Consider the following 27583-nt stretch of genomic DNA (forward strand, 5'->3'; position numbering starts at 1 on the left):
AATAGAGTCAGTTTTACTAAAGGAAAGATGGTCCCTAATCAAGGCTGGTCATAACCGTAAACAAATCAAACTTAGCAACAATCGTATTTTTGTCAACAACCAACTTCATGGAGAAGTTATTAATGCAGTTTTTAAATACTCTTCATCTACAGCTTCGAATTCGTCAGCTCAACCAATGGACATAACACACACGAAACAACCGCGCTCACAGGAGCAGTCTTCCTGATGACTGCTCAGCTACAAGTAGTTACAATGCTTCAAATTTCCAAAATCCCAATCATACTAAACTAAAAATCTTGAGTCTAAATTGTTGTAGTTTACGCAGTTCCGGAAAAAGAGCTCATTTCCAAGCCTTAATTGAAGAACACAACCCTCATATTATTTGTGGCTGTGAATCACATCTTGATAGTTCTTATTACAATGCTGAAATTTTTCCTCCTACATATACTGTATTAAGAAAGGATCGAGTAGAGGGTGCTGGAGGTGTATTCTTATGCGTTAAGGAAGGCCTAGATGTATCTGAAGAACCTGAATTGGATGTAAATGCTGAAATCATTTGGGCAAAAGTGACTCCTTCTAAAAGGGCCCCCATTTATGTTTGCTCATTTTATCGTCCACCAGACCTGTCCATTGACCCCATACTGCAATTGGGATTATCTTTGAACACTCTTACACGTAGGTTTACTGAACTACCTAATGTAATAGTAATGGGTGATTTCAACCTTCCAGGTATTAATTGGTTAGATGGAAGTGGTCAGGTTACCTCTAATCCTAGCTATGGAGTAGAACTAAATTATGTATTTCTTGATCAAATTAATGATATTGGCCTTAATCAATTTGTCAATACTCCGACTAGAAACAACAACATACTTGATCTTGTACTTTCTACCTCATCTACCATTTTGGACTTAACTACTGCACCAGGAATGTCGGATCATGAGGCCGTTGTCTTCCATCATAATATAGATAACACAAATATTAATACTAAATCTGAACACAAAGTTGCTTTATACCACCGAGCTAATCTTGAGAATATTAAAAGAGACCTACTTGAATTTCAAACTCATTTTCTTGGGAATGATCCTTACTGTAAAACCGTCGAACAAAACTGGACTGATCTAAAAGGTGTAATCAATGACAGTGTTGCAAAGCACGTGCCATACAAAACTATACGTTCCAACTCCAAATTACCATGGATAAACAGAGAAATAAAGAGGGATATGAAGAGACGTAAACAATTATACAACATAGCTAAAAGAACCAAATCTAGTAATGACTGGAATGCCTATCACAAGATTAAAAACTCTATAAATAGCAAGATTAAAGTACCACACACTAATTATTTTAATAGAATGTTTGACAACTCATTTAATGGAAATCGTAGACAATTTTGGAAGTATATTAGAGCAAAACGTAAGGACTACCATAATATCTCCACCCTAATTGTAGATGGTGAATCTATCTCAGATACAAAGAGTAAAGCCAATGCATTAAACAACTATTTTGAGTCAGTCTTCACTAAAGAAAACTTATCTAATATCCCTTCCATGAATGGTTGCAACAACCCTGTGAATGCTCTGCCTACTATGCCAAGTATTACATTTTCAGTGGCTGGTATCCAACATCAATTATCCCTATTAGATACCAACAAAGCCAGTGGGCCAGACAACATTCATCCATATATCTTGAAGAATTGTGCAAACGAAATATCTCCTATACTGCAAGTTATATTCACTCAATCACTAGACACAGGTATACAACCTTCCGATTGGCTCATGGCCAATGTATGTCCAGTTTTCAAGAAAGGAAACCGTACTAGTACCGCAAACTACCGACCAATATCATTGACTTCTGTATGCTCCAAAACTATGGAACATATTATATATCATTCCATAATGAATCATTTAAACTCAAATAGCATTCTCATTGATACCCAGCACGGCTTCAGATCCCAGCACTCTTGTGTTACCCAACTTATTTCACTGATAGAAGACTTGTCACATGCTCTAGACCAACAGAAACAAACCGATGTCATTCTCCTTGACTTTGCTAAAGCGTTTGATAGTGTCCCACATCAAAGACTATTAGTTAAATTAAGACACTATGGTATCAACGATCACATCTGTCAGTGGGTCAATACTTGGCTGACCAGAAGGTCACAGCAAGTAGCTTTGGACGGTACTTTTTCTGACTCGATAGCTGTTCACTCAGGAGTCCCTCAAGGGACGGTTCTCGGCCCTTTGATGTTTCTTCTATACATTAATGATATAACAGAACATGTAAATTCGCCACTACGGTTATTTGCTGATGACTGTTTACTTTACAGAATTATCACCACCAAGGAGGATGCCATTCAACTTCAGCATGATCTTGATCAACTACACGAATGGGCAACTAAGTGGCAATTAAGATTCAATGTAACCAAATGTACTATTATGCGGTTTACCAGATCATTATCACCAATCATTTTCAACTACAAGCTAAACAATCACAACTTGGGTACATCAAACCAACACTCCTACCTTGGTGTTATATTGGATAACAAACTATCATGGTCTCCACATATTAGTAATATAGCTGCTAAGGCCAATAGAATATTAAACTTCTTGAAACGCAATCTGAGTTGCTGCTCGTCTAACATCAAAACAACAGCCTACCTTACGATAGTACGACCGTCAATGGAATACGCTGCAGTCATCTGGGACCCATACCACCATAACAATATTCAACAGCTAGAGAAAGTACAGCGTAGGGCAGCTAGATGGGTCCTAAATGATTTCAATCGATTCAGTTCAGTCACAGCTATGTTACAGCATCTTTCTTGGCCAAGCCTTCAGCTGAGATGTAAAATATCCAGATTACAAGCACTTTTTAAAATTATACATCAAGATTATTCACTGTCAATTCCTCCTCATTTTATTTCAATGACAAGATCCACCAGACTATATCACCCACATCGTTTTATTCTACCAAATTCATCTACCTATTCATACCAACAGAGCTTTTTCTCCAGATCAATTAAGGATTGGAACAACTTACCATCTTCCATCATTGAGAGCAACAATATTGACTCTTTTTCAGCGGAACTGCAAACATTGTATGGAACCCAATAACTGTAATCTTTGTAACTACATAGCTGAATTCATTTTATGATTGCTTTTTTTTTTCCTGAGCATATCAGCTGTGCTGTCTGCTCAGTAACAATAATAATAATAATAACGAAACTTTCAGAACAGTTTAAAGACACATTGCCCTACATGCCAAGCGAGTATTGCGGAAAACAACAATCTGGGATTTGTATTTGGCCTCTAGGTCGACTGAGGACGACTGAAACTTCGTTTGGTGCTGAAATCACGACTGTAGGGTAATCATGTATGGTGAAATCGATGATGCGAATCTTGAGGTGATTGAGTGAATACTAAAGCGATAACAGGGCGATCAATGTTCGGAATGCACAAAGGAACGCAAGGCACACGCCTGCGGTTGCGTCTAACCGCATGCGATAAAAAAAAAATAAATTAAACTTCCCCTTTGATGTCGGCAACCTCGATCACGAAACAATCGGCATGGATTTGCTTCACTGCTTGTGTGGTAGTTACTAGTGACATGATGAGTTCAACTCCAGAGTTTCAGAGGGATAGCGTAAGTGACGGGTGGATTACAGGAAGGCCGAATTTGACAACGTTCGTTCTTGTAAAATCCTCACGTAGTGGTCGCGTCATTTATTGTCTGCGGCGCGCGTTTCTGCTTTACTGGCCGCGCGACTCACTACCGTGAGTCTTGATTAGCACTCAGTGATGAGGATACAGTCCTGGCTAAAGAAATGAAGTCCAGGATCAAGTCTGACTTACTTCAGAGATACAGTGAGCCAGAAATAGATAAGCTGTTATCTAGATGTTGCTTGGTTGATCCACGTTTCAAGAAGAGATTGTCTGAAGATGTTAGGCAAGTTACAATTGCTGCATTGAAGAAAGAGCTCATGGAACTTTACGAAGGAGAAACTAGTAAGGAAGTGACAATAACTTCAATGGAACCTCCTCGAAAGCAATCAGCCCTCAGCAAAATTTTAGATGATGAACCAGAACATGCAGTGTCAGTCCAAACTACTATAGCTGAAAAGGTTAACAATGAATTTGATATTTACATGCAGATGCCAGTGGCTAACACTAATCAGTCTCCACTGGATTGGTGGAAGAAGGAAGAGTTGCAGTTTCCTTTATTAAGCAAGTTAGCCAGAAACTATTTGTGCATTTGTGCTACAAGTGTAGCATCGGAACGAGTTTTCAGTGTTGCTGGATACATTAATTCCACTTTAAGAAGTTGTTTAAAGCCTGAAAAGATAAATCAGCTCACTTTTTTGTCAAGAAACTTGGACTAATTTTGTTTATCTGCACAGTTCATGCTTGTATCTCCATGTCCTTATAACTTTTTTTAAGTACCTTTTCAAGGGATTTTCTAAGCGTTTTTATCAAAAACACAATGTTCATTTAGTGTATGGTATTTTAACAATTATGGTGTTTACACAAATTGAAGTCTATCTCTGATGTCTGTATCTCATAGTACGATGATATAATTGCCCATTCATGCTGGTACAGTTTATGCCACTGGTGTAGGCAGGTATCAGTTTGATAGTAGAGCACCTGTCAAAACATACAAAAAATATCGTGATAATTAGTAATATCGTGATATTGTTCCCATGATATATCGTGATAGTAAAATTTCAATACCGCCCAGCCCTACATGTAGAGAGTTCAGCTGCAAACAAATCACCTGTAGAGAGTTCAGCTACAAACAAATCTCTCTGTAGAGAGATCAGCTAGAAGAAATTACCTTGTAGAGAGTTCAGCTACAAAGAAACCATCATGTAGAGAGTTCAGCTGCAAACAGATCACCTGTAGAGAGTTCAGCTACAAACAAATCTCCCTGAAGAAAGGTCAGCTAGAAGAAGTCACCTTGTAGAGAGTTCAGCTACAAAGAACCATCATGTAGAGAGTTCAGCTGCAAACAAATCACCTGTAGAGAGTTCAGCTACAAACAAATCTCCCTGTAGAGAGATCAGCTAGAAGAAGTTACCTTGTGGAGAGTTCAGCTACAAAGAAACCATCATGTAGAGAGTTCAGCTGCAAACAAATCACCTGTATAGAGTTCAGCTACAACAAATCTCTCTGTAGAGAGATCAGCTAGAATAAGTCACCTTGTAGAGAGTTCAGCTACAAAGGACCATCATGTAGAGAGTTCATGCAGCTGCAAACAAATCACCTGTAGAGAGCTCAGCTACAAACAAATCTCTCTGTAGAGAGATCAGCTAGAAGAAATTACCTTGTAGAGAGTTCAGCTACAAAGAAACCATCATGTAGAGAGTTCAGCTGCAAACAGATCACCTGTAGAGAGTTCAGCTACAAACAAATCTCCCTGTAGAAAGGTCAGCTAGAAGAAGTCACCTTGTAGAGAGTTCAGCTACAAAGAACCATCATGTAGAGAGCTCAGCTGCAAACAAATCACCTGTATAGAGTTCAGCTACAACAAATCTCCCTGTAGAGAGATCAGCTAGTAGAAGTTTCCTTGTAGAGAGTTCAGCTACAAACAAATCACCCTGTAGAAAGATCAGCTAGAAGAAGTTACCTTGTGGAGAGTTCAGCTACAAAGAAACCATCATGTATAGAGTTCAGCTGCAAACAAATCAGCTGTAGAGAGTTTAGCTACAAACAAATCTTCCTGTAGAGAGATCAGCTAGAAGAAATTACCTTGTAGATAGTTCAGTTACAAAGAAACCACCATGTAGAGAGTTCAGCTGCAAAGAAATCACCCTGTAGAAAATTCAGCCGCAAACAAATAGCCCTGTAGTAAGATCAGTTAGAAGAAGTTACCTTGTAGAGAGTTCAGCTACAAAGAAACCATTCTGTAAAGAGCTCAGCTGCAAACAAATCACCTGCACAGAATTCAGCTACAAACAATTCACCCTGTAGAGAGATCAGCTATAAGAAGTTACCTTGTAGATTGTTCAGCTACGAACAATTCACCTTGTAGAGAGAGCAGCAAGAAGAAGTCACTTTGTAGAGTGTTCTGTTACAAAGAAACCACCATGGAGAGTTCTGTAATAAATATATGCATTAGATATATAATTTGTACATTTACTGATAAAATCAGAAATATTTAAAGTACATCTGCTTCATCTTTTCTTCTTCCTGTGGTAAAGAAAAAAAGACAGGTTTAAGAAGTCCCAAAGCCGGCCTATGGCTGGCTGTGGGGTATACAAATACAAAAAGAAGTGAAATCTAACCCAAAACAGCCAACCTGTAAAAAAAGTGTGCAGCCTTCAAAAGGGCTATGGTGAAAAAAGATGTGAAATCCAAGGTGGCGGCCAAGAAATGGCTGTGATAGTAGGTTAATGGTAAAAATTTTAATAACGGCAATTTAGGTAAATTTTTTGCCAAGACCATACAAGTGGCACAAAAATTCAACTTATTAAAATTTTTACCATTAACCTACCATCACAGCCATTTCTTGGCCGCCATCTTGGATTTCACATCTTTTTTCACCATAGCCTTTTTGAGGGCCGCACACTTTTTTTACAGCTTGGCTGGTTTGAGTTAGATATATACTACCAACTTAACCAAAGTCAAAGTCTGGAGACAGTTTGTCCTGTAACAAAATATTTTGTCCGGGTGCATAAACGGTCCAGCCTGACCGCATATGTTTGACATAAATGGTCCGGTCGGACCATCTATGACAGCAACAATGGTCCTACCCGAGCAAAACTGGTCCAGGTTATAAATGTCAATGCTATTAAAGCTAAGCCACCCTACACTACCTGTTGTGATTAGCTATACTAAGTGACAAAATAATTACCTAACCGAGGCTACTACCAACTTAACCAAAGTCAAAGTCTGGAGACAGTTCGTCCTCAGCACTGAGTTAGTGAATACTGGCGAAGTACCATCTTCGCACTGTAGCTACTTCCACAAAGTTACAGACAGATTGGAGAAGTTGGCGCCTAGCAAACTAATATTGCTAACCTATAGCTAGCTATTACTGTACACGGTTTCATTCGCGTCTCTTTAACAGAAGCGTAACTAGCCAGAACACGGTCCACTTGGGTCCCAGGCCAGGCGGAATCAATTATTGTAGACTATAATAAATCAAGATCGAGATACCCTAATAGAACAGTCACCTTACAGCAGTCTCGTAATGCACTTGTCAATTTCATGACAGGGGATTTGACAAATCGTGGTGTCAAACTTCCCACTACTGGGGCAAAATTGGCTGTCAAATCTCCACTATGTCCCCACCCCCATAGTAGGGGATTTAACAACACCTCAAGGATGACTAAGCGCATATTTCATGCATGCGACCAGTAATAAACTTGCCCTGTAGCTAGTAAAGTTATAGCAAGTGCGATTTTATTGTTTAGAAATGCAACTACTGAAAATCGGTCAGTGAATTGGACAACTGTTAATTGCCCCAGTGATGGGGAGAAGAAGCAATGTCAAATCCCCACCTAGGGTGTGGGATTTGACAAATCCCCACGCATTTATCGCTGATGAAGTACATAAAAATCCTTACATAGCTCACTACACACTACTCTAATACTGTGACTGCTTTATTAGAGTGATTGCTCTATTAGAGTATCTCGATCTTAGTACACTAAAAAATTTGGAGGCGGTCAAGAGCCGGTGTCACAGTGATATGTGTTTCCCCGAGTTTCGTGTTTCCCCGCACATATATCACTAGAGATCCGTGTTTCCCCGCACACATATCACTAGGGATGCGTGTTTCCCTGGCAAAGGTGCTAGTGATATATGTTTCCCTTCCAGTTTCTCAGTTTTTATAGCTACCACGCCTAACACCCGCGTTTAAATTGTGCTGCTGATAGCTATACTACGAGTCGACTAGCTAGCTACTGCTGCTCTATAATATGTATAGCACGCGTCACAGTACTAACTACTGCTGCTAGTACTAAACTATATATAGCTGCATGCTACTATAGTCTACTGTTACTACACTGCAGTCACTGCTTACTACCTCTACTGCTACTAGCTGTAGCTATAGATCTATTATATATAGGTCTATACTCATGCTATTTTTACTGCTACATAGCTACTGCTTATACTGCTAGATGCTAGTATTGCTACTATTACACTAGCTATACATGCTTGCTGTTACTGCAGTTGCTACTGTTGCTAACTTGCTATACTGCTTGCTACTACTGGTGTTTTGTGTATAGCTGAAACCGAATTTAAATTGTACATTTTACATTCTTGATGAAGCAATTTAACTTTTTACTTTTACTTTACAGTGTCCAGCATGAAGATCTGATAGCAACTAGTGTAGCTGCAACCTTTGAGCTAAAACATGTAGACTTTGACATACTTATAACACAGCCAATAAGATGAACAGAAAATGGGCCAAAGAAAGGAAAATCTCTCCTACCCCAGGATTCAAACTGCAGGCTACCAATGTAATGTCTAGTCAAGCACCACACTCAGTCTCCTCCATATTTGGTTAATTCTCTGTTTCTTGGCACACAAAATACGATTCATCTACCGGGTAACCCTGCTACATGTTATGTGCTGTCTGTGAATCTATAAGCTACAATAGAATGTGCTACCAATAGACAAGCAGTTGGTCTTAATTCAGTGCAATTCTAAGAGCTGCACTGCACATTGTATATCTTGTATGCATTAGCTGTGTACATTGAGCTAATATACTTGTGTGCATGCATGCATGCTAAGTTTATATTCAAGTAGTTTTTAGCTATAGCTATATACTTGAAAGATTTTCACTGGACATGCAAGGTTTACACTATACTAGCTTAAATTGAGTTTCCTTGAGAGGTTTTGGACAACTCGAGATATTTTACTTTCAACTGATAGTGAGACTTTCAAGTTCTTAAGAGACTTTAGTTACTCAAACTGCTTGAGAGCAGCTTAGAGATTTTTGACTACTTAAGAGACTCTGCTTAAGAGATTTTACTTGAGTGACTTGATTAATTTAGGTATTTGATGAGAAATTTTAGACTATGCTTGAGAGCTTTTCACTTGAGAGGCTTTTGACTACTTGAGAAATTCTACTTTATAGAGATATTTCAATACTTGAGAATTTTTACTTAAAAGCTATGTGACTACCCGAGAGACTTTCACCTGGGAGCTTTAGACTATACTTAAGAGATTTTATATCTGAGAGATCTCAGATTTTTGTTTTACAGATTTTCCAGTCAGTTATGTACTTTCAAAGTCACTTTACTGTACAGGTATGAATCCATTGCAAGATATCTGCATGGACAAGAAAATGTTATGTGCAGAGCATGCAGGAGATGAACGTTTATAAGCCATCCATACTATTATGATTGGGTATGCCAGCATAATGTGAGTGTTGGATTTAGCTAAGTTGTTCTTGTTTTCTCTTCATAGGTGAAATGTGACAAATGGACTCACATGCTATTTGGAAATGGCTGAAGCCAAATTCTATATACTGTTTATATAGAATTCCATCAAACTATTTGCAGAAAACATTATATAAGACAGTATAGTAGCTAATTTAATTTTTATTATTGAATGTGTGTTAGTTCTCCACTTCCAATCCATTCTCATATATATTTGTCTTCACTTCAGTACTATAGCAACAAGTAGTAGCAAGTATAGTATAGTTGTACTAGCAAGTGTTAGCTATAGTAGCACCAAGCATAGAATAGCAGCTGGTAGTATAGTGGCAAGTATATAGTATAGCTATAGTGGTAGCAGCAAGTATTGGAGCAGTATAAGCAGTAGCTATAGCAGTAGCAGCAACATGCAAGCAGTAGTCTAAGTATAGCAGCAAAAGGAGTTCAGATCCTGCATATAGTAGCTGGCGCAGCTAGTAGACAAGTAGTATAGCAGCAGGAAATGGGGCAGCAGTGGCTAGTAGCAGTAGTAGAAGCAGCAAAGCAAAAACAGTATAGCTACGTACATGCACTTCGAAACTGAACGTCAGGGAAACACGCATCCCTAGGTAGGGTCCGCAACGTGAAATTTCGATCTCCGAAAATCAACTACCAAACCACCCACAAATGCTAGGCTAGGTACCACTTAGAAAATGCCAGATTGGCGTTATTTTTCATTAACGTCTTGTCGTGCTAATCGGCGAATATGCTTACAAATTACGAGATTTTTTGTTATATCTTCAAGGAAATGTCTTTTAAAGCTACAATACGCACTCTCAACCTTTCTTATTAACTGTACTCTAAACTAAAACCATCAGTACCTGCATCGTCTGGAGTAATTTCCAGCCGCAGCATCGCGAAAATGAAATTTCGGACTCGAAAAAAGTTTCGATGCCATTGGAGCACACAGTAGCGCTGCCAAAGTAACCCTCTCAGGTCAAACTGGCCTGGCATGGGTCCAACTACTACCACACGAAATATCATCGAATTCCAAAATTGTTTGCCATCTGGCTGAGCTCGACAGCTGTCAAAAATTCGTCAAAAATGCCTATTTTATTCACTGACGTGAACCTTTACTAGCCAGATGTGCTAGTTTACTTCTCCAAAGCTTGCTAGACCCATAGCCAGTAGCTTTCATTCATAGGGTTAGTCTGGCAGCTCTTCTAGCAACCTCAAATTCCGCCAAATGCCGATATCAACGAATTTTGTCGATATCGACCAATTTACAACCCTTTAAAGAAATCTTGCACAGCAAACGTGATGCTTTGCCTCTCTAAAGTCATGCTACATCCTTGTTTAGTTATATTCGTCCATAGGGTGGCACTGGCGGCTCTCTTATCGAGGCCAAAATCCATCGAAATGCCCATCTCACCATTTGTCATCAGTTTTCGGAAGTTTTACATGTCAAACGTGCTGGTTTACCTCTCTACATCCTTGCTGGACCATTCAATCACCTTCGTTTGTGTAGGCAGCTTTATTCAGTCTCTTGAAAACGTCAGAGCACGCCAACTGGGCGCAACCATCAATACCAGTTAACGCTTATTTTGTTTCATTGGTTCCACGCAAGAATGACAGGAAAACTAGCAGAAATGTAATAGAGCGCAAATGGAGTTAGTCTAGCTCTAAATATTGTACTCTACATGTTTATACAAATGATTACCGAATTGCAAATGCCGATTATCAAAAACCACGATCGAAATTTCCATTCATGTAGAGTTCCGAAGGTGGATATTTAGAACTAGACTAACTCCAGTTGGGTTATGTAATATTTCTGCTGGATTTTCGTGGAATCAATGAAACAAAATAAGCAGTAAGTGGTGCGGATGGTTGCGCCCAATTGGCATGCTCTGACATTTTCAAGAGACTGAAGAAAGGTGCCTACACAGACGAAGGTGATTGAAACGTCCAGTAAAGATGTAGAGAGGCAAACCAGCATGTTTGACTTGTAAAACTTCCTAAAACTGATGACAAATGGTGAGATGGGCATTTCGATGGATTTTAGCCTCGATAAGAGAGCCGCCATTGCCATTCTATGGATGAATATAACTAAACAAGGATGCAGCATGACTTTAGAGAGGCAAAACATCAGGTTTCCTGTGCAAGATTTCTTTAAAAGGTTGTAAATTGGTCAATATCCGCAAAATTCGTGGATATCGGCATTTGGCGAATTTTGAGGTCGCTATAGAAGAACTGCCATACCAATCCTATGAATGAAAGCTACTGGCTATGGGTCTAGCAAGCTTTTTAGAAGTAAACTAGTACATCTGGCTAGTAAAGATTCCCGTCAGTGAATAAAATCGGCATTTTTGACGAATTTTTGACAGCCGTCGAGCTCAGCCAGATGGCAAACAATTTTGGAATTCGATGATATTTCGTGTGGTAGTAGTTGGACCCATGCCAGACCAGTTTGACCTGGGAGGGTTACTTTGGCATTGCTACTGTGTGCTCCAGTGGCATCGAAACTTTTTTCGAGTCCGAAATTTGATTTTCGCGATGCTGCGGCTGGAAATTGCTCAAGACAATGCAGCCACTGATGGTTTTAGTTTAGAGTGCAGTTAATAAGAAAGGTTGAGAGTGCGTATTGTAGCTTGAAAATAGATTTCCTTAAAAATATAGCAAAAAATCTCGTAATTTGTAAGCATATTCGCCGATTTGCACGACAAGACGTTAATGAAAAATAACGCCAATCTGGCATTTTCTAAGTGGTACCAAGCCTAGCACTTGTGGGTGGTTTGGTAGTTGATTCTCGGAGGTTGAGATTTCACGTTGCGGACCCTACCCTAGGGATATGTATGCTAGTAACGCTTTTATCTGGGGAACATAATACCCGGGGAAACACATATCACTGTGACTTGTAGATTGATAGCCAGTTAGTGATATGTGTGCGGGGAAACACGGATCCCTAGTGATATGTGTGCGGGAAACACAAAACGCGGGGAAACACATATCACTGTGACACCGGCATGCATTTTCAGGAACTACGTCGTGAGCAAGGGTTTAATATTTACGTTGTAGCATCAACCATATTGCTTCAGATAATTATGTTAACTTAGCTGCAAAATTCACGCCAGCATAATTATCGGATGCATGCATGACAAACTGGAAGCGGACCGTTTATGTTCAGCCCGGACCATTTATGCACTGGCATGGGTGGTCCGGGGGACCAAGTATGTAGGCACAAGTGGTCTGGCCGGACCTTTTATGACAGCATAAATGGTCCGCCCGGACCTTATATGACAGCATAAATGGTCCGCCCGGACCTTATATGACAGCATAAATGGTCCGCCCGGACCTTATTTGCCTGGACCATTGGTGCGTTGACAGGACCCTAGCATAGTGGCACAAAGTTATACCCCAAGACAGCCCATATCAACCCTATCATGAACTCATATTTTTATCGTTTACCAAGATTATGGAACTCTTTACCAATAATTGACCTATCTCAATCACTAGATGTAATCAAACCAAAGTTGAAAGCATTTTTATGGAATCATTTTTTAGCTAACTTTGATAATACCCCCTGTACTTTTCATTACCTGTGTCCTTGTACCCGCTGCTCCAAGACTCCTGTACCAACCAATTATAATTATTTGTAACTATTATATAAATGTATGCATGTATAGTTTTTGTAGTTAAGTAGTTAGTGCTCTAGGCTACCAGTGCAGGACACTGGTAGTCCTTCAGAATTGTATGTCTCTGTAATCACTATAGCCTCTACTGTATGTAATTCCAATTCTGTAAAGCAATTATTAAATTAAATTAAATTAAATAGTGGAAAACACTGCTAATAATACAAAACCAAAACCCACAATCAAAACCTGTTTTTGAAGTGTTACAGACCTATTAAATCATTTATTTTTGTATTATAAACACCTTTTGTATAAGCTATTTACATAGTTAAGTATTAATTAGTCTTTGTACATTTGTGTCAGTATTGTTGTGAATGATATAATGAGTGGTAGCTTGAATAGTGCTCGTAACCTGCTTTGTTACATTGGCGTAGTCGGCAGGGTCAGCCGGGGCCACGCCAGAAGACTCGTGCCTAGACGGACCCGCGACGTTTCATCTGAACCCCAAGTGAAAAAGCTGTGTTACCGTGGCATATTAACTCTTTACTTTGAACGGTACCCCGGAAGGTCGAGTCTCGTACTGTAGTGGCCTGTTGTTTGTTACAGTTCACGTCACGGCCGAGCGATGAACCACCAATCTGATCAGGTGTCGGACGACCAAGACAGTACTCAGCCGATGGGAAGGCCAATTATCCTTCCGGAGGTGTTTATCGGGGAGGAGGACTTCTGCGAGTGGATCCAGCACTTTGAAAGTGTGGCAGTGGTAAACAGGTGGGACGACATTACAAAATTGCAATGGTTGCACGTGCGAGTAACCGGAAAGGCACGTGTGGCGCTAAGCAGAGCTAAGAGTGAGTCTTACAAACAGGCCAGAGAAGCCCTTCAGGAACGTTTCGAGCCCAGTAGTAAAACAGAACTTTACAAGAATGAACTGCAGCATAGTACGAAACGAGGAACTGAAAGTTTGGGTGATTTCGCGGACAGACTCGGTGTTTTAACAGATATCCAGAGCTTCAAAAGGAAGCTAGAGAATACATAGCACTGAGTCATTACTTTGATTAACTGGAAGATCCCAGAATAACTCTCAGTGTGAGACAACGCCGCCCGAAGACCATGTCAGAAGCCGTCTCGAGTACCATAGATAGGGTCCGCAACGCGAAAAATCGATATCCTCCAATGAACTACTTAACTATTGTCATGTGTTAGGCTAAGTGTAACTTACATAACACCAGCGTGGCAGCTAAGTTTGTCACTTTCTTCTGGTAGAAAACGGTACAAATGTTTTAAAATCACGTGATTTTTCGTTGCAGCGGTTCGTAGGGTTCTTCGTATGCTACGATATTCACTCTCAACATTGTTCAAGTAGTCTATCATCAACTCAAAGTATTGGTGGTTTAATTTTATTGGTCAGTTTCTGGTGGCAGCACGATCTGTGCAGCTTTTTGGCGACAGACAAAATGTTTCTTCCTCTGGAGCACAGGACAAGCAGAGCAGCAACTGCGCCGTGGGTCAGCAATGACCAGTACTAGGTAAAGTACCTGCATGCGGAGTATGGTTATAATTGAAGCTTGTTAGCCATCTGGCTGAGCCATCTAAGCTTATATGCTGAAATTCGGCCAAAACGACGCGATTTTTGCAAACAAATGCCAGAATGGTTGATACATCAGTGAGACAGTCTCCAACAGCAAGGATACGAAGCTTATAAACACCTAACAATACGGCTATCTCGCCCAGTAAACGAATAGAGCAATCCAATGCATGAAATAGGCACTCACGTGATCGAAATTCAAATCGCGGAGATACCCATAAAATCGCTTTCATTTCTGAATAGGAACCATGCAGTTTTTTCCTTTTTTTGTAAATATTTCTGCTAATTGTTCGCTCAGGCGTGGTCTGGGCCAGTACAGGTGTGTGTTATGCTGTGATGGCATCATAGGGAGAGCCTTGGACTGGTGGGCTAATCGAGATGCTAAACGTAATGACACAAACTGATTGTCACTTGATTCCAAGTGATTTTAAGGTCATTGGAATAGATTATGGTTGTATTTTTCGAGATTTGAATATCGATCACGCGAGTGCCTATTTCATGCACTGGATTGCTCTATGCGTTTATTGGGCGAGATAGCCGTATTGTTAGGTGTTTATAAGCTTTGTATCCTTGCTGTTGGAGACTATCTCACTGATGTATCAACCATTCTGGTATTTGTTTGCAAAAATCGCGTCATTTTGGCCGAATTTCAGCATATAGATGGCTCTGCCAGATGGCTAACAAGCTTCAATTATAACCATACTCCGCATGCAGGTACTTTACCTAGTACTGGTCATTGCTGATCCACGGCGCAGTTGCTGCTCTGCTTGTCCTGTGCTCCAGAGGGAGAAACACTTTGTCTGTCGCCAAAAAGCTGCACAAATCGTGCTGCCACCAGAAACTGACCAATACAATTAAACCACCAATACTTTGAGTTGATGATAGACTACTTGAAAAATGTTGAGACTTGAGAGTGAATATTGTGGCATACGAAGAACCCTATGAACCGCTGCAACGAAAAATCACGTGATTTTAAGACATTTGTACCGTTTTCTACCAGAAGAAAGTGACAAACTTGGCTGCCACGCTGGTGTTATTTAAGTTACACTTAACCTAACACATGACAATAGTTAGGTAGTTGATTGAAGGATATCGATTTTTCGAGTTGCGGACCCTACCATAGAGCTTGAGTCCTACGTGCTCGGAGCAGCGGCCATACAAGCTGAGAATCAAGGCCACAGGAATGCACGCTTACCTCCATACAGCCTAATCTGGAAGCAGTGTTAAATACATTAATGGAAAAGCTCAAGAAACTGGAAGATGAGATAAATGTGAGACAAGTAACAACTAAAATGAGGAAACAGTACTACCAGCAAAGACAGAAGAGGAGGAAACATCGAGCAACAATTTGTTACAAGTGTGAGCAGCCAGGACATTATGCTAGTGGATGTGCTAATATCCCACCTACAATGTGTGGAGAAGTGTCCTTACCCATGAGTCAGGTATGTAACAGTAATTGTGCCTCACCTGATAATGACATGTGCACAATTGCTATAAATATTGTATCAAATTATACTGTGTGTGCACGTGTATTCAGTAATGAGGTGTCATAATGTCATTCCTGGTAGACACTGGGGCAACTGTATCGCTAGTATCTAGTGAGGTATGGGAACACATTAAGCCACCCACTGCCCCAGGAATAAACCCAGTTGGCTTGCGGCTGGTTGGTGTTGATGGTGCACCTTTGCAGATTCAAGGATCGGTAACTATTGAGCTAGAAATCTCAGGGAAAACATTTTAACAAGAACTAATTGTTGTTAATGTCCTAACATCAGAAGGAATCCTTGGATTGAATTTCTTGGAGGCTAATGATTGTGTCTTGGACTTGGCACGAAAAAACTTTGTTCTGGTGGGACCTGAATATCTCTGAATGCAAAGCAGCTACCAGAGAATAGCAGAAGGTATGTAGAGGTTGTCATACCAGAAACACTGACCATCGCTGCCGCCAGTGAAATTGAGGTTATGGGAATGATGCCCCTGAATTGTGAAGGGTCCTGGATGGTGGAGGACAAACCAGTTAAGAAACAGCTTGTTCTCATAGCAAAAGCCATTGTGGTACCTCAAAATGGGCTTGTACCATTCCGGATAATTAACCTAGATTATAAGCCAACTACCATTTACAAGGGGACCAAAGTGGCAAGTGCAGAGGCTATCAGTAATATAGAGGAGATATTATCAATAGGCAAAACTAATGATTCTGCTTGTATCAACCAGGAATGGAAGAAAGTGGTAAATGATGTACCCAGCACAATGCCAGATGCCTTTTCAGACCACCAGCTCACTCAGTTTAGTGCTCTGCTTACTTCTTATGCACACATATTTGCTTATAAGCCTGGTGACCTTGGCCGAATGAATGTGTTGAATCATCGGATTGAAACCAATGGAAACCCTATCCGTCAAGCAGTAAGGAGAGTTCCTCTACCCCAAAGATATGAAATTAGGAGACTTTTAACCGAAATGGAAGAAAAAAGCATCATTGCCCCATCAAAAAGCCCTTGGGCATCCCCTATTGTTCTTGTGCCAAAGAAGGATGGCTCTCTTTGCTTTTGCGTAGATTACCGCAAGGTGAATGAAATAACTCACAAGGATGCTTATCCCATACCCAGGATTGATGACACTCTGGATACCCTGGCAGGATTGATGTGCTTTTCCACATTAGACTTGAAGAGTGGGTACTGGCAGGTGTAAGTTGACCCACAGCACAGAGAAAAGACAGTGTTTTGCACACATGAGGGCCTGTTCCAGTTTAATGTTATGCTGTTTGGACTATGCAATGTTCCTGCAACTTTTCAACAGCTTATGGATATGGTACTGTCGGACCTCCAATGGAGTAGTTGCATAGTCTACATTGATGACATAATTGTGGTGGGTAGGAGTTTTGATGAGCACCTTTGTAATTTGAAACAAATGTTTGAGCATATAAATAAGGCATCCAAATAAATGTTGGTTTCTACAGCCTAAGGTTCAATTTCTAGGACATGTCGTGTCTACAGAGGGCATTATGCCAGACCCATCCAAGACTGATCAGGTAAAAGAGTGGCTGGTACCAACATCAGTGAAAGAAACTCAATAGTTTTTAGGGCTGGCTAGTTATTATATATAGACAGTTCATTAAGGGTTTTGCTTCCATAGCCTCACCACTTCATAAACTTACCGAGCGACAGTCACAATCTAGGTAACTAGGTTTTAGTGGACAAACCAATGTCAGAAGGCATTTGATTGTTTAAAGAGCCATCTGGTTTCATCTCCTGTCCTTGCTTTGCCTGACTGGTCCCAGCCTTTTCTCCTGGATTGGTACAGGAATTGGCGCCATCTTATCACAGGTTCAGAAGGGAAAGAAGTGTGTCAAAGCATATGCCAGTAGAAGCCTGACAAAATCAGAATGAAACTATTGTGTAACAAGAAGATAGCTATTGGCAGTGGTCACATTTTTGCAGCACTTTCATCCTTACCTTCTTGGAGCACCCTTTACAATAAGAACAGGCCATGGTACACTTTCTTGGATACATAAGTTCAAGGAACAGGAGGGCCAGATTGCCCGGTAGGTGCAGAAGTTGCAAGAATATGAGTTCATAATTATTCATCGCCATGGTATTCGTCACAAGAATGCTGATGCAATGTCACGTATACCATGCAAGCAGTGTGGGATTATCCCAACAGATGAAGCTCTAGTTCCGGCAGCAGTGACGACTCCAAATGTAGCATCACTGGGTGAATATTCTCCCGAGGAATTGTGAGCTGCTCAGTTGAATGAACCTGGCATTAGTCTAGTCCTGACTGCTAAAGAGTGTAACAATTATCCTGAAACTCAACCAACAAACAGCCCAGGTGACAGGTGACTTTGGCAGCTATGGGAACAACTGACTGTTATTAATGGACTGCTATACAGAATGTTTAAAGAACCAAACAAAGATCAGCACTGGTTCTAATTAGTAATTCCCCAAGAACATCATCCCAGAAATTTGGCAGCATTGCATGAAGGTGTAGCAGGGAGCCATCTAGGACAAGAGAAAACCTTTAGCAGAGTCAAGGAACGTTTTTACTGGCCTGGGTATTGGAGTGATACCTGCAGTTGGTGCCAAACCTGTGCCAGTTATGCAACTAGAAAATCTACTAATACCCCAAGAACAGCACCACTGGGAAACATAGCAGCTAGTCATCCAGGGCAGATAATGGCCATGGACATTGTGGGACCATTTCCAGAGAGTGAGAATAGAAACTCATATATATTAGTTGTCGCAGATTTATTCACTATGTGGATGGAAGCTTTCCCCATTCCAAATCAAGAAGCTCATATAGTTGCAGATAATTAGTAGATGGAGTTTTATGCATTTTGACGTTCCTAGTCAACTTCACTCAGACCATGGTCCACAATTTGAGAGTAAACTGATGTCAGAAGTATGCACCTTGTTAGGCATCCAGAAAGCAGGACTACACTGTATCATCTGCAATGTGATGGTACGGTGGAGCGATTTAACAGGACATTACTGAGCATGCTAGCCACTCATTGCAAGGCTAACTCCTGAGACTGGGAGAAACACCTGCAAAAAGTGTGCTTTGCATACAACTCTAGCGTTCATGCGTCAACTGGCTATTCACCATTCTACTTAATGCACGGTCGTCAACCAGTGTTACCTGTTGATGTTCAGTATGGTATTACACAACCTCACCAATCCGCATCACTGACTGAGTATGCAACTAAGCTAGACCAGCGATTGTCATCTGCTTTTGAGCTTGCTAGTAAGGTTTCTGGAGTACACCACAAAAAACAAATGACAAAACAACACATGGTGATTCATATGCTGTAGGTGACTTGCAGACTTGGTCTGGTTGTTGAATCTGAAGGTGCCAAGGAACAGTAGTAAGAAGCTATTTCATTCTTGGTATGGACCTTTTAGAGTTGTTAAAAAAATTATCTGAATGTACATACAGGATATAAAGACAGGAAGGTAGAAGACAAAGACAGGTGGTCCATTTTAACAGACTAAAGCCATGCTGAAGTGATACTAGATTAGACAGTAGTACATGGAAAGCCTCAAGTGATAGTACTGAACCCTCACAAGCAAGGCATAATAATGTACGAGCACCACCACCACCACCAACACCAATTGGCACTAATTTAGAAATAGTGGATTACGATGATGATTTACTCTGGTGGATAACCAACATACTGTAGAGGATGTAGTTCAGAACTCCAGCAATATACAAGGCCAACCACTTGCAGAGATGAGATGTTATCCAGCACGAGAACATAGACCCCCAGCAAGACTCCAGGACTATATAAGATAATAAAGATGAGGACATCTTCTTAGTGGAGGGGATAGTGTAACAGACCTATTAAATTATTTATTTTTGTATTATAAACACCTTTTGTATAAGCTATTTACATAGTTAAGTATTAATTGGTCTTTGTACTTTTGTGTCAGTCTTGTTGTGAATGATATATAAGTGGTAACTTGAATAGTGCTCGTAACCTGCTTTGTTACAGAAGAACTATTGAGGAAAAGAAATCTGTACTTGCCTGGAACAGAGTTGAACAATAGGTATAATTACATAGACATTATTTGTGCTGATAGTGATGCATAGTTCCTGAAATAAGTCTGCTTTTGATACACATGGAAGATTTAGGGTTTAATTGGTCAAGTACTAACTTAGAAAGGAAGGAACCCCCCCCCCCCGATTCACTCCTGGGGTTGGTACAATTTTCCACATTGTTTGGCCAGACGTGAATGAAATGAATTTATTTCTGCAAAATGTTTAGGGAATCTATGGTACAGCATTCAATGCCATTGTCAATGAATGTACAATGTGCCAAAAGGTAGGCTTTAAATTGGGTTATAGGTACATACTTGTAAGTAATAAACTTTCCAAAATACTGCACCAGTTTTTGTATTATTTGTGACCAGCTCAGTTGTAGAGAAAGACTTCATGAAAGTAAGAATAACTGGTAACATAGAAAGCTGAATGGCCAAGAATTAAATGAACTATAATCGGCAAAGTTTTAATCCCTGCTAGAGCACCTTGGCTGCACAACAGGTATACACATTATAGTAAACATAAGTAACTGGCAACAAAAATAGCTGATATCTAAAGAGACAAGAATGAATGTTGATAATTATACAAATGATATATTATTTTATTTGCAATTTAACATTGAACCTTTATCGTTTAGCTGTGTTTTACATTCAGTCTTGCTGCACTCTAAAATTTTAAACTGGTAATTTGGCTGCCTTTTTAAATAGTCAGTGTATGGAGCAAAAAGATGGCCAATTTACCAACCAATTAGAGTTAAAAGAAATTAATTTATAATGCAGCAAAAGTGAATATAGAACAAAACTGATTGATAAAACATCAATGTAATTTTTTTATTAATTGCAATTTATTGTATATCAACATTCATTCTCGGCCATTTCAGATATCAGCTGTTTCGATTGCAAGTTACTTTTATGTACCTGTTGTACAGCCAAGGTGTTCTTGCATGGATTAAAACTTTGGTGATAATAATAAAGTAAGATTGACTTTTGGCTGCTCCAGATATCAGCTCTTTAAGTACTAGATTTTTAACTTTTATGAGGAGCTGTTTTATAATGGGTTACAGGTACTTGTAGTTTCTTGGACATGCCTCTTTTACAGCAAAGGTGTTTTTTTTTTTAGGATGGATAGTATATGACTGGTGTAGCATTTTGAAAAGTTTATTACTTTAACACATTGTTTTACATATGTAGTTAACTTGTCAATATGTGAAGACAACAACCATTTGTTTGGTTACAGTAGTTGATTAATTACTGTGTGTTGGAGTCATTGCAGTTATATGTAGCTGAATATGCGAAATATTTAGTATTTTTATTATGTAGTTTGTGTATCCAACTCAGACTACTGATAGTAACTTAACTTAGCTACTAGCAAGTCTGTCATCCTCTGGACTTGTGTGCTCCTGCTACCAGCTATTTATATAATTTATATCTGGGTATATTAGAGTTTTGTTATATGTACAACCTTTGCATTGGTAAGTGCATAGCTAAACTTGTTAATGTTAAATATAAAAGTGACATACAAGAAAAAATCAACTCTATCCAATTAATGTTTGCTAATAAAATAAATAACTATGCTCAGCAAAAGTTCATATTATGTGTATGTAATATCAATAATAATAGCATTGTTTTTCTAGCTATAATAAATTCTTCTAAGCTTTCATATCAGCTGCAACAAAGCACACACAATAATATTAATTGCGATAATAAGATCAATTAATGTTAATGCTTACAATGGTTTGTAATATGATAGCACTGATGGAGTTTAGTTGTAAAGTTTGCAATTTTGTTATAAAAATTAACCAAATGCTATCAATAAATTTGTTCATTAACACTAATAGATTGCAGATGTTGTATTTCGATAGTGAAATGTGACTGGATCTACGAAAACCGTTCTTATCGCCCAAGACAGGAAGTTTGATTTTTTCACAAAAACACAAAGCTTAATGAATGCACTATCAAGTTTCACTGCCACAGTCGACCAGAGTAAAGTGGTCTGCTTTTGCTGGCTGCTTTTCTAGAGCACAGTGGCGAGCCGTACGAGTGGTCTGGGGTCTTGATGGAGCCCTGGCCGACCAGGAGATGGCTGTGTGTGGCTGTACAGCTCTGTGGTGTTGGACAATGACCTGTGCTGTAAATGTCCTTTCATTTTAGCCAGTTCTGAGCCCTGAATGGCCTATAACTTGGCCTAATTCATCCTAGCACGTCTCTTTTCAATTTTTGAACACCATCTTGCCCGCCTTCCAGGGCCCCCGCCTCCCACCCCTTCTGGAGCTCGCCTTCCAGGGCCCCCGCCTCCCACCCCTTCTGGAGCTCGCCTGATACAGACAACCTCGGTTTAAAAACTATCTAAAATGGCGGGAAACTTAGCTGTTGACTACTTCTTCAGTGGATGATCAGGAAGGTAAGAAATTGTTGTGAAACGTGTGAAAATTTGGTATGCGTAGCTACCACCATTGGCCAGCTACAACACACAGAATATTTAAAACCGACGTTTCTCGATACCTTTAAATGGGCGATAAGACCGGTTTTCCCAGAGACAGTCACAAATGTGATTAGTTAGAGAATGCCATATGCAATGCTAGCTCAACCACGTTGTTATGTCTGCAATATTCAGTGTTGATAATTAGTTATACAGTTTTTGTACCATGCCACCATTCAGGCTCATTAGTTACTTCAAAGGACTTGAAATAGTGGTGTCATAATAGTTGTTTGTCTAATAATTAGCTACATACATGAAACGATTAAATCTGGCAAGACTAGCTTATAACTTATTAACGAGTGTCTATACGTATAATTCATTATGGAAATTTAGGGGCTTTGGATAGCTAATGCTTAAATTAAAATAAGTGTTGTTATAAATGTCATAGCTCCTGAACTGGAACTAGAATTGTAATCCTAAAGGTTATGGTTCCAGAACTAGAACTGTAATTTTAAAGATTATTGTTCCAAAACTTGAACTAGAACTGTAATCACTAGCTGATATTGGAACAACACTAGTATCTAAATCCTATAGATCTCTTGTTCATGTCTCAGTACATAGATCCCTGTCTCTGGGGTAATACAAAACATGGCAATTATATGCCTGTAATATTGGAAATGCATGGGTATTTAACTGGATAGCAAGGTACCATAACATGCACTACAAGTTACAGGGAGGTGTATTGGGCTTGTCAATGCTACATTTCTCATGTCACGAGCAGCTGTTAAGGCACAACAAGTAGTAGTGAAGGTATAACAATGAGCTGTGGTCTAAATTAGTTGGACATCAAAACACAGGGTACTACAGAATTTAAAAACCCTCAGGCCCTGTAGTAGTACCCTCACTTCATCATGTGCCACAACACAGGGCCTTTTGGGTTTGTAAATTCCGTAGAACCCTGTGTTTTGATGTCTAACTGTTATGTAAAATATTGTAGCTATAACATAAGTACATAACACAACAGCAAACAATATGTTGTACTTTAAAAATTATGTTGGATTCCAATTAATCATAATTATAGGGCAGAGAAAGAATAACACAATGGTATCAAAGTGTCTGAAATGATGGTTGGATGACTGACATTTTCTGGTGTTTGTCCGAGTTTGCATGTTCCATTCTGTTGGACATAATGTCCAATCATGAAAATTCACCCACCAAACAAAATGCATATCGGACTTGGCAGTGTTTGAAGGCAAAAAAAAAATGTTTGGACAAGCTTTTACAAATCTCTGATCAAATATGTGACCTAATTTTAGAAACCGTCGATATCCACACAATTTTCAAAATGCATTTTATTTGTTCTTTTTGTTCTACAGGGACAGAGGAATGGACTAGCTAAGTTTCAGCTTCATAAGTTAAGCAGTGTTGGAAATACAGCACTGGACAACCGGATGAGAAAATAAATTGATATGTACAGCAGCTATCTAGAAAAGAATCTGCAGGCGCTTACTTAAACCATCATAACTTACTGATACAATGGTGCACGAAATTGGACCTTGGCTCATTGTGTTCACCATGAATTTTTGCATCCACCAAGGTATAGTTTTACCCCCAGGCATGCTTCTGTGTTCGATAAGGAAGGAAAGTTAATTGAAAAACGATTGTCGATAAATTCTTTCATCACTGCAACGTAAACAAATGTCTGTAACTTTGAAATTCTTTCATGTATAGACATGAAACAAAGGTTTGTATACTCCTTATGAACAGGCATACACGATGATGCCTAGGATTTATCGATTGGAGGCTTAATTTTCCCACCAATGAAGCAATGAAAACTTGCATAATTTTTTTCTGGAGCTTGCATTTTTTACCCATAGTTTTTAAATGTACAAAAGTACTATTGTACATATATTAACGGTTTTCCAAAGTTTGGTCACATAATATTATATTGTTTGGACAGTAGCTACAGTATGTCCTAACATTCCTGCCTGCTTATTTCAAGCACTGGTATCAAAACTTAGGTACATATATTTTTTGGCATTGAACAACTTATGATAACATGCCATTATAGGGATTTCTCACATGGCTATAGTGTGATACAGGGACATAGCCAGACTTTTGGTGATGGCAGGGCCTGGCTATACATTTGTGACTGAATTTGCCAAACAAGGCTTCCACACACATCCAGTTTTACGACATTGAAGGACCTTAACCCAATGTAGGAGTATGCCATCAGTTCAAATTTTGACCTGTTATTTCACTATGCTATGAAAGAATTATTTAAAAATTCTAGAGTAATAGCTTTCTGAGTAGTCAAGTTACAGTTGGTTGAAGTCAGAGAATTGGATGTGTGTGGAAGCCTTGTTTTGTGAAGTTTGGTCAAATTATAGAAAGTCAATAGAGGAAAGACATATGTTAGTGTGTGAAGCACACTAGCATGTAAAGCATGCCAACCTAGGGGGTCAGGGAATATGGTTCCCCAGAATATTAGCCCTGAAATTAAATTTGAGAGTAATTTTAGTAGTATGTATTATGTTGATTGTTCTATTAGGGTGACTGCTCTATTAGGATATCTCAATCTTGAATTTTATGATTTTCATCCAACTACATACCACCTAGGAATTGTAAAATTTAAACTTTCTGAAATTGAGTATGAGGCTACTTTTAACAGTTAGCCACTACTGCTCACATTAGCCTGATCTTGTCCCTGACTGCTATATTAGGATGACTGTTCTATTAGAGTATCTTGATCTTGATGCTTATTATACTGTACAATTTTGGGAAGCCCAGGTTCTGGCTATGTCTCTGGTGTGATAGTGTCCATATCTTTTGTTTTACAACTCTTCATCACTGCGTTCCCCATTACCATTTATACATGTATATTAATAAGTTTAAGATACATTATATTACAGCTTATGCTTACCCTTCCTTAACACGGATCTTGGTCACTGTGAAAAAAATAAATTGATTATTAAAAAAATTATTTAATAAACAAACTTTTAAATAGGAGTACATAATATCATGAGGGAAATACTAAGCAAATTTCAATCTGTTCTAAAGCAAAGGCATAAATTATAAAATTTATTGTTTACTAATATGTAGTGATCCCTACTAGCTATAGTTTCCTATAAATAAGGTGTAAGAGTTTGTAGTACTATTATACCCAGAACTGTAATGCTATAAATATACACATTTGCATAATATATATATTATATATATATATATATATATAGTAATTATATAAGCCTTACCATTAGTTCACAATTTCATAAATTTGGCACCTCTAAAACTTAAGCAAGTATAGGGACCCATCAATTATGCCTTTTATTTTACTTTTTGTGCTATGTTGCACTGCTCAAAACTTTTACCCATTATGCTCAAATTATGCTCAAATTATGCTCAATATTTATGCCTCAGCTCTCATGGTTTGCTAATAAGTTTGTACTTTATGGTTAAATAATAAGTGACTAAAGCACAAACTATAATCCTTGCTTGCCAAATTGCATTTCACAGAAAAGATTGACATACTGTAAAAGAACAGTGAGTTACCTGATTTTTCTATTAGAGTTACCCACTGTTCTATTGGAGTAGGTGCCTGAAAGCATTGAACATAATAGGCAAAATACTTATGCAATATTATAAATTCTTGCTTCTCAAACTACATATACATTGCAGAAAAAGATCAATATATCCTATTACGCTGCTCATAATCATGCCAGCATAATAATCAGGTCCCTGTAAACAACAAAAGCCGTAACATGAAGTGCAACTCCTATCTCCACTTTACCCTATACAGTATATTAGCAATAAACTAGCTTGTATGTAATTAAAGTGACCTCTCTTGGTTCAGTACTTTTATTATTATGATACATCTTATACTACTACTATTTTAATGAAGTAGAAACCAAAGCAATAATAAGTAGTAAATATTACAGCATAGCTCTGTGTGAAAATCCTACATTGGAATAAAAGATTTTCCTTTTGATCTGTGCTGTAATACCCTTGATTCACTACTTTTTATCATCCCTACTTCATTAAAAACATTACACTGATTTATTTTTGCTATAGCTCCAGGCTGTTCTATCAAACAGTACAATTGTACTAGTACAATTGTTCTATCATACAGTACAATTGTACTAGTACAATTGTACTGTATAATAGAACAGCCTGGAGCTATAGCAAAAATAAATTAGTGTAATATTTTTAATGTGTATAGTAGGGACCACAAAATAGCATCACCCAAAAACCAGCCTCAATTTTCCCAGACAATGATGAGGCAGAATTGGTTAGGCCCAAACAAGCTTTCAGATCAATCTGAAACACTCAACAAGTTGCTACAGATTTTTAATAAAAAATATTTAACAAAACTTTCAACTGACTGACTGATGCCTTCAGACAAGAGTAACTCCATAACAGCTAAGGCTACAGGCTTGATTTTTTCACTGTTCAATGTCACTTCAGCCTGAGAGATACCTTTTTGGCTAGGGACCCGTCGATTTCGTCAGCAAAATTTTTGGCAAAATGGGTAGGTAAAAGCAATGAGCAAAATGCTGGCATAATAGGTACAATTTTTGTGAAGTGGACATAAAAATTGCACAAAAGATCGAGATACTCTAATAGAACAGTCAGACGCGCTAAAATATCGACAATGCATAGCTAATTGTTACAGGAACAACAAGTGACAATCGAGATACCCTAATAAAACAGTCACACATGTTAATCAATATCAGCTAGCTTCTTGCTTTACATGTTAGAAGTAATTGCTGATTGAGATACTCTAATAGAACAGTCACTTTAAGGCGAAACTGTAGCTTTGCAATTGGAAATATTCAATTAACAAAGATCAGTACTGAGCAAAATTTATATTTCTTGAGCAAAATATGGAGCATAATAGGTGAAAAATAAAAGAATTGCTGGAAAGAAAAATAGGTGAAAAAAAAAGCAAAATAGACTGGTCCCTATTTTTGGCATACTGCAGTGTGTACAATGCATTATTCATGGCTTTACCAGTATCCTCTTTTGTGCCCCATTCATGTTTGCTTACAGCAAAAAGTG

At 38.8% G+C, this 27583-nt stretch overlaps 2 protein-coding genes across 2 annotated transcripts in view; one reads left to right on the forward strand and one right to left on the reverse strand.

The window, feature by feature from the left end:
• The first annotated feature begins 3823 nt into the window (after positions 1-3823).
• LOC136248007 (E3 SUMO-protein ligase ZBED1-like) lies at positions 3824-4378 on the forward strand. Its single transcript, XM_066039825.1, has one exon. The coding sequence runs from the start codon at positions 3824-3826 to the stop codon at positions 4376-4378; it is 555 nt and encodes a 184-aa protein (XP_065895897.1).
• Positions 4379-21582: 17204 nt separating this feature from the next.
• LOC136244390 (cell adhesion molecule DSCAML1-like) overlaps positions 21583-27583 on the reverse strand; it is a 108150-nt gene continuing 102149 nt past the window's right edge. Inside the window, exons 10-11 of the mRNA XM_066035966.1 lie at positions 25452-25476; positions 21583-21775 (exon numbers count right to left, since the gene is read on the reverse strand). Of these exons, the coding sequence (XP_065892038.1) occupies positions 25458-25476 (19 nt within the window). The 3' untranslated portion in view covers positions 21583-21775; positions 25452-25457. The remainder of the gene's footprint in view (positions 21776-25451; positions 25477-27583) is intronic.

Source organism: Dysidea avara, chromosome 2 (assembly GCF_963678975.1).
Source record: "Dysidea avara chromosome 2, odDysAvar1.4, whole genome shotgun sequence".
Classification (NCBI taxonomy): domain Eukaryota; kingdom Metazoa; phylum Porifera; class Demospongiae; order Dictyoceratida; family Dysideidae; genus Dysidea; species Dysidea avara.

Excerpts from the sequence above, each read along its gene's own strand:
- LOC136248007 (XM_066039825.1), top strand. The coding sequence starts at position 3,824 with ATGAAGTCCAGGATCAAGTCTGACTTACTTCAGAGATACAGTGAGCCA.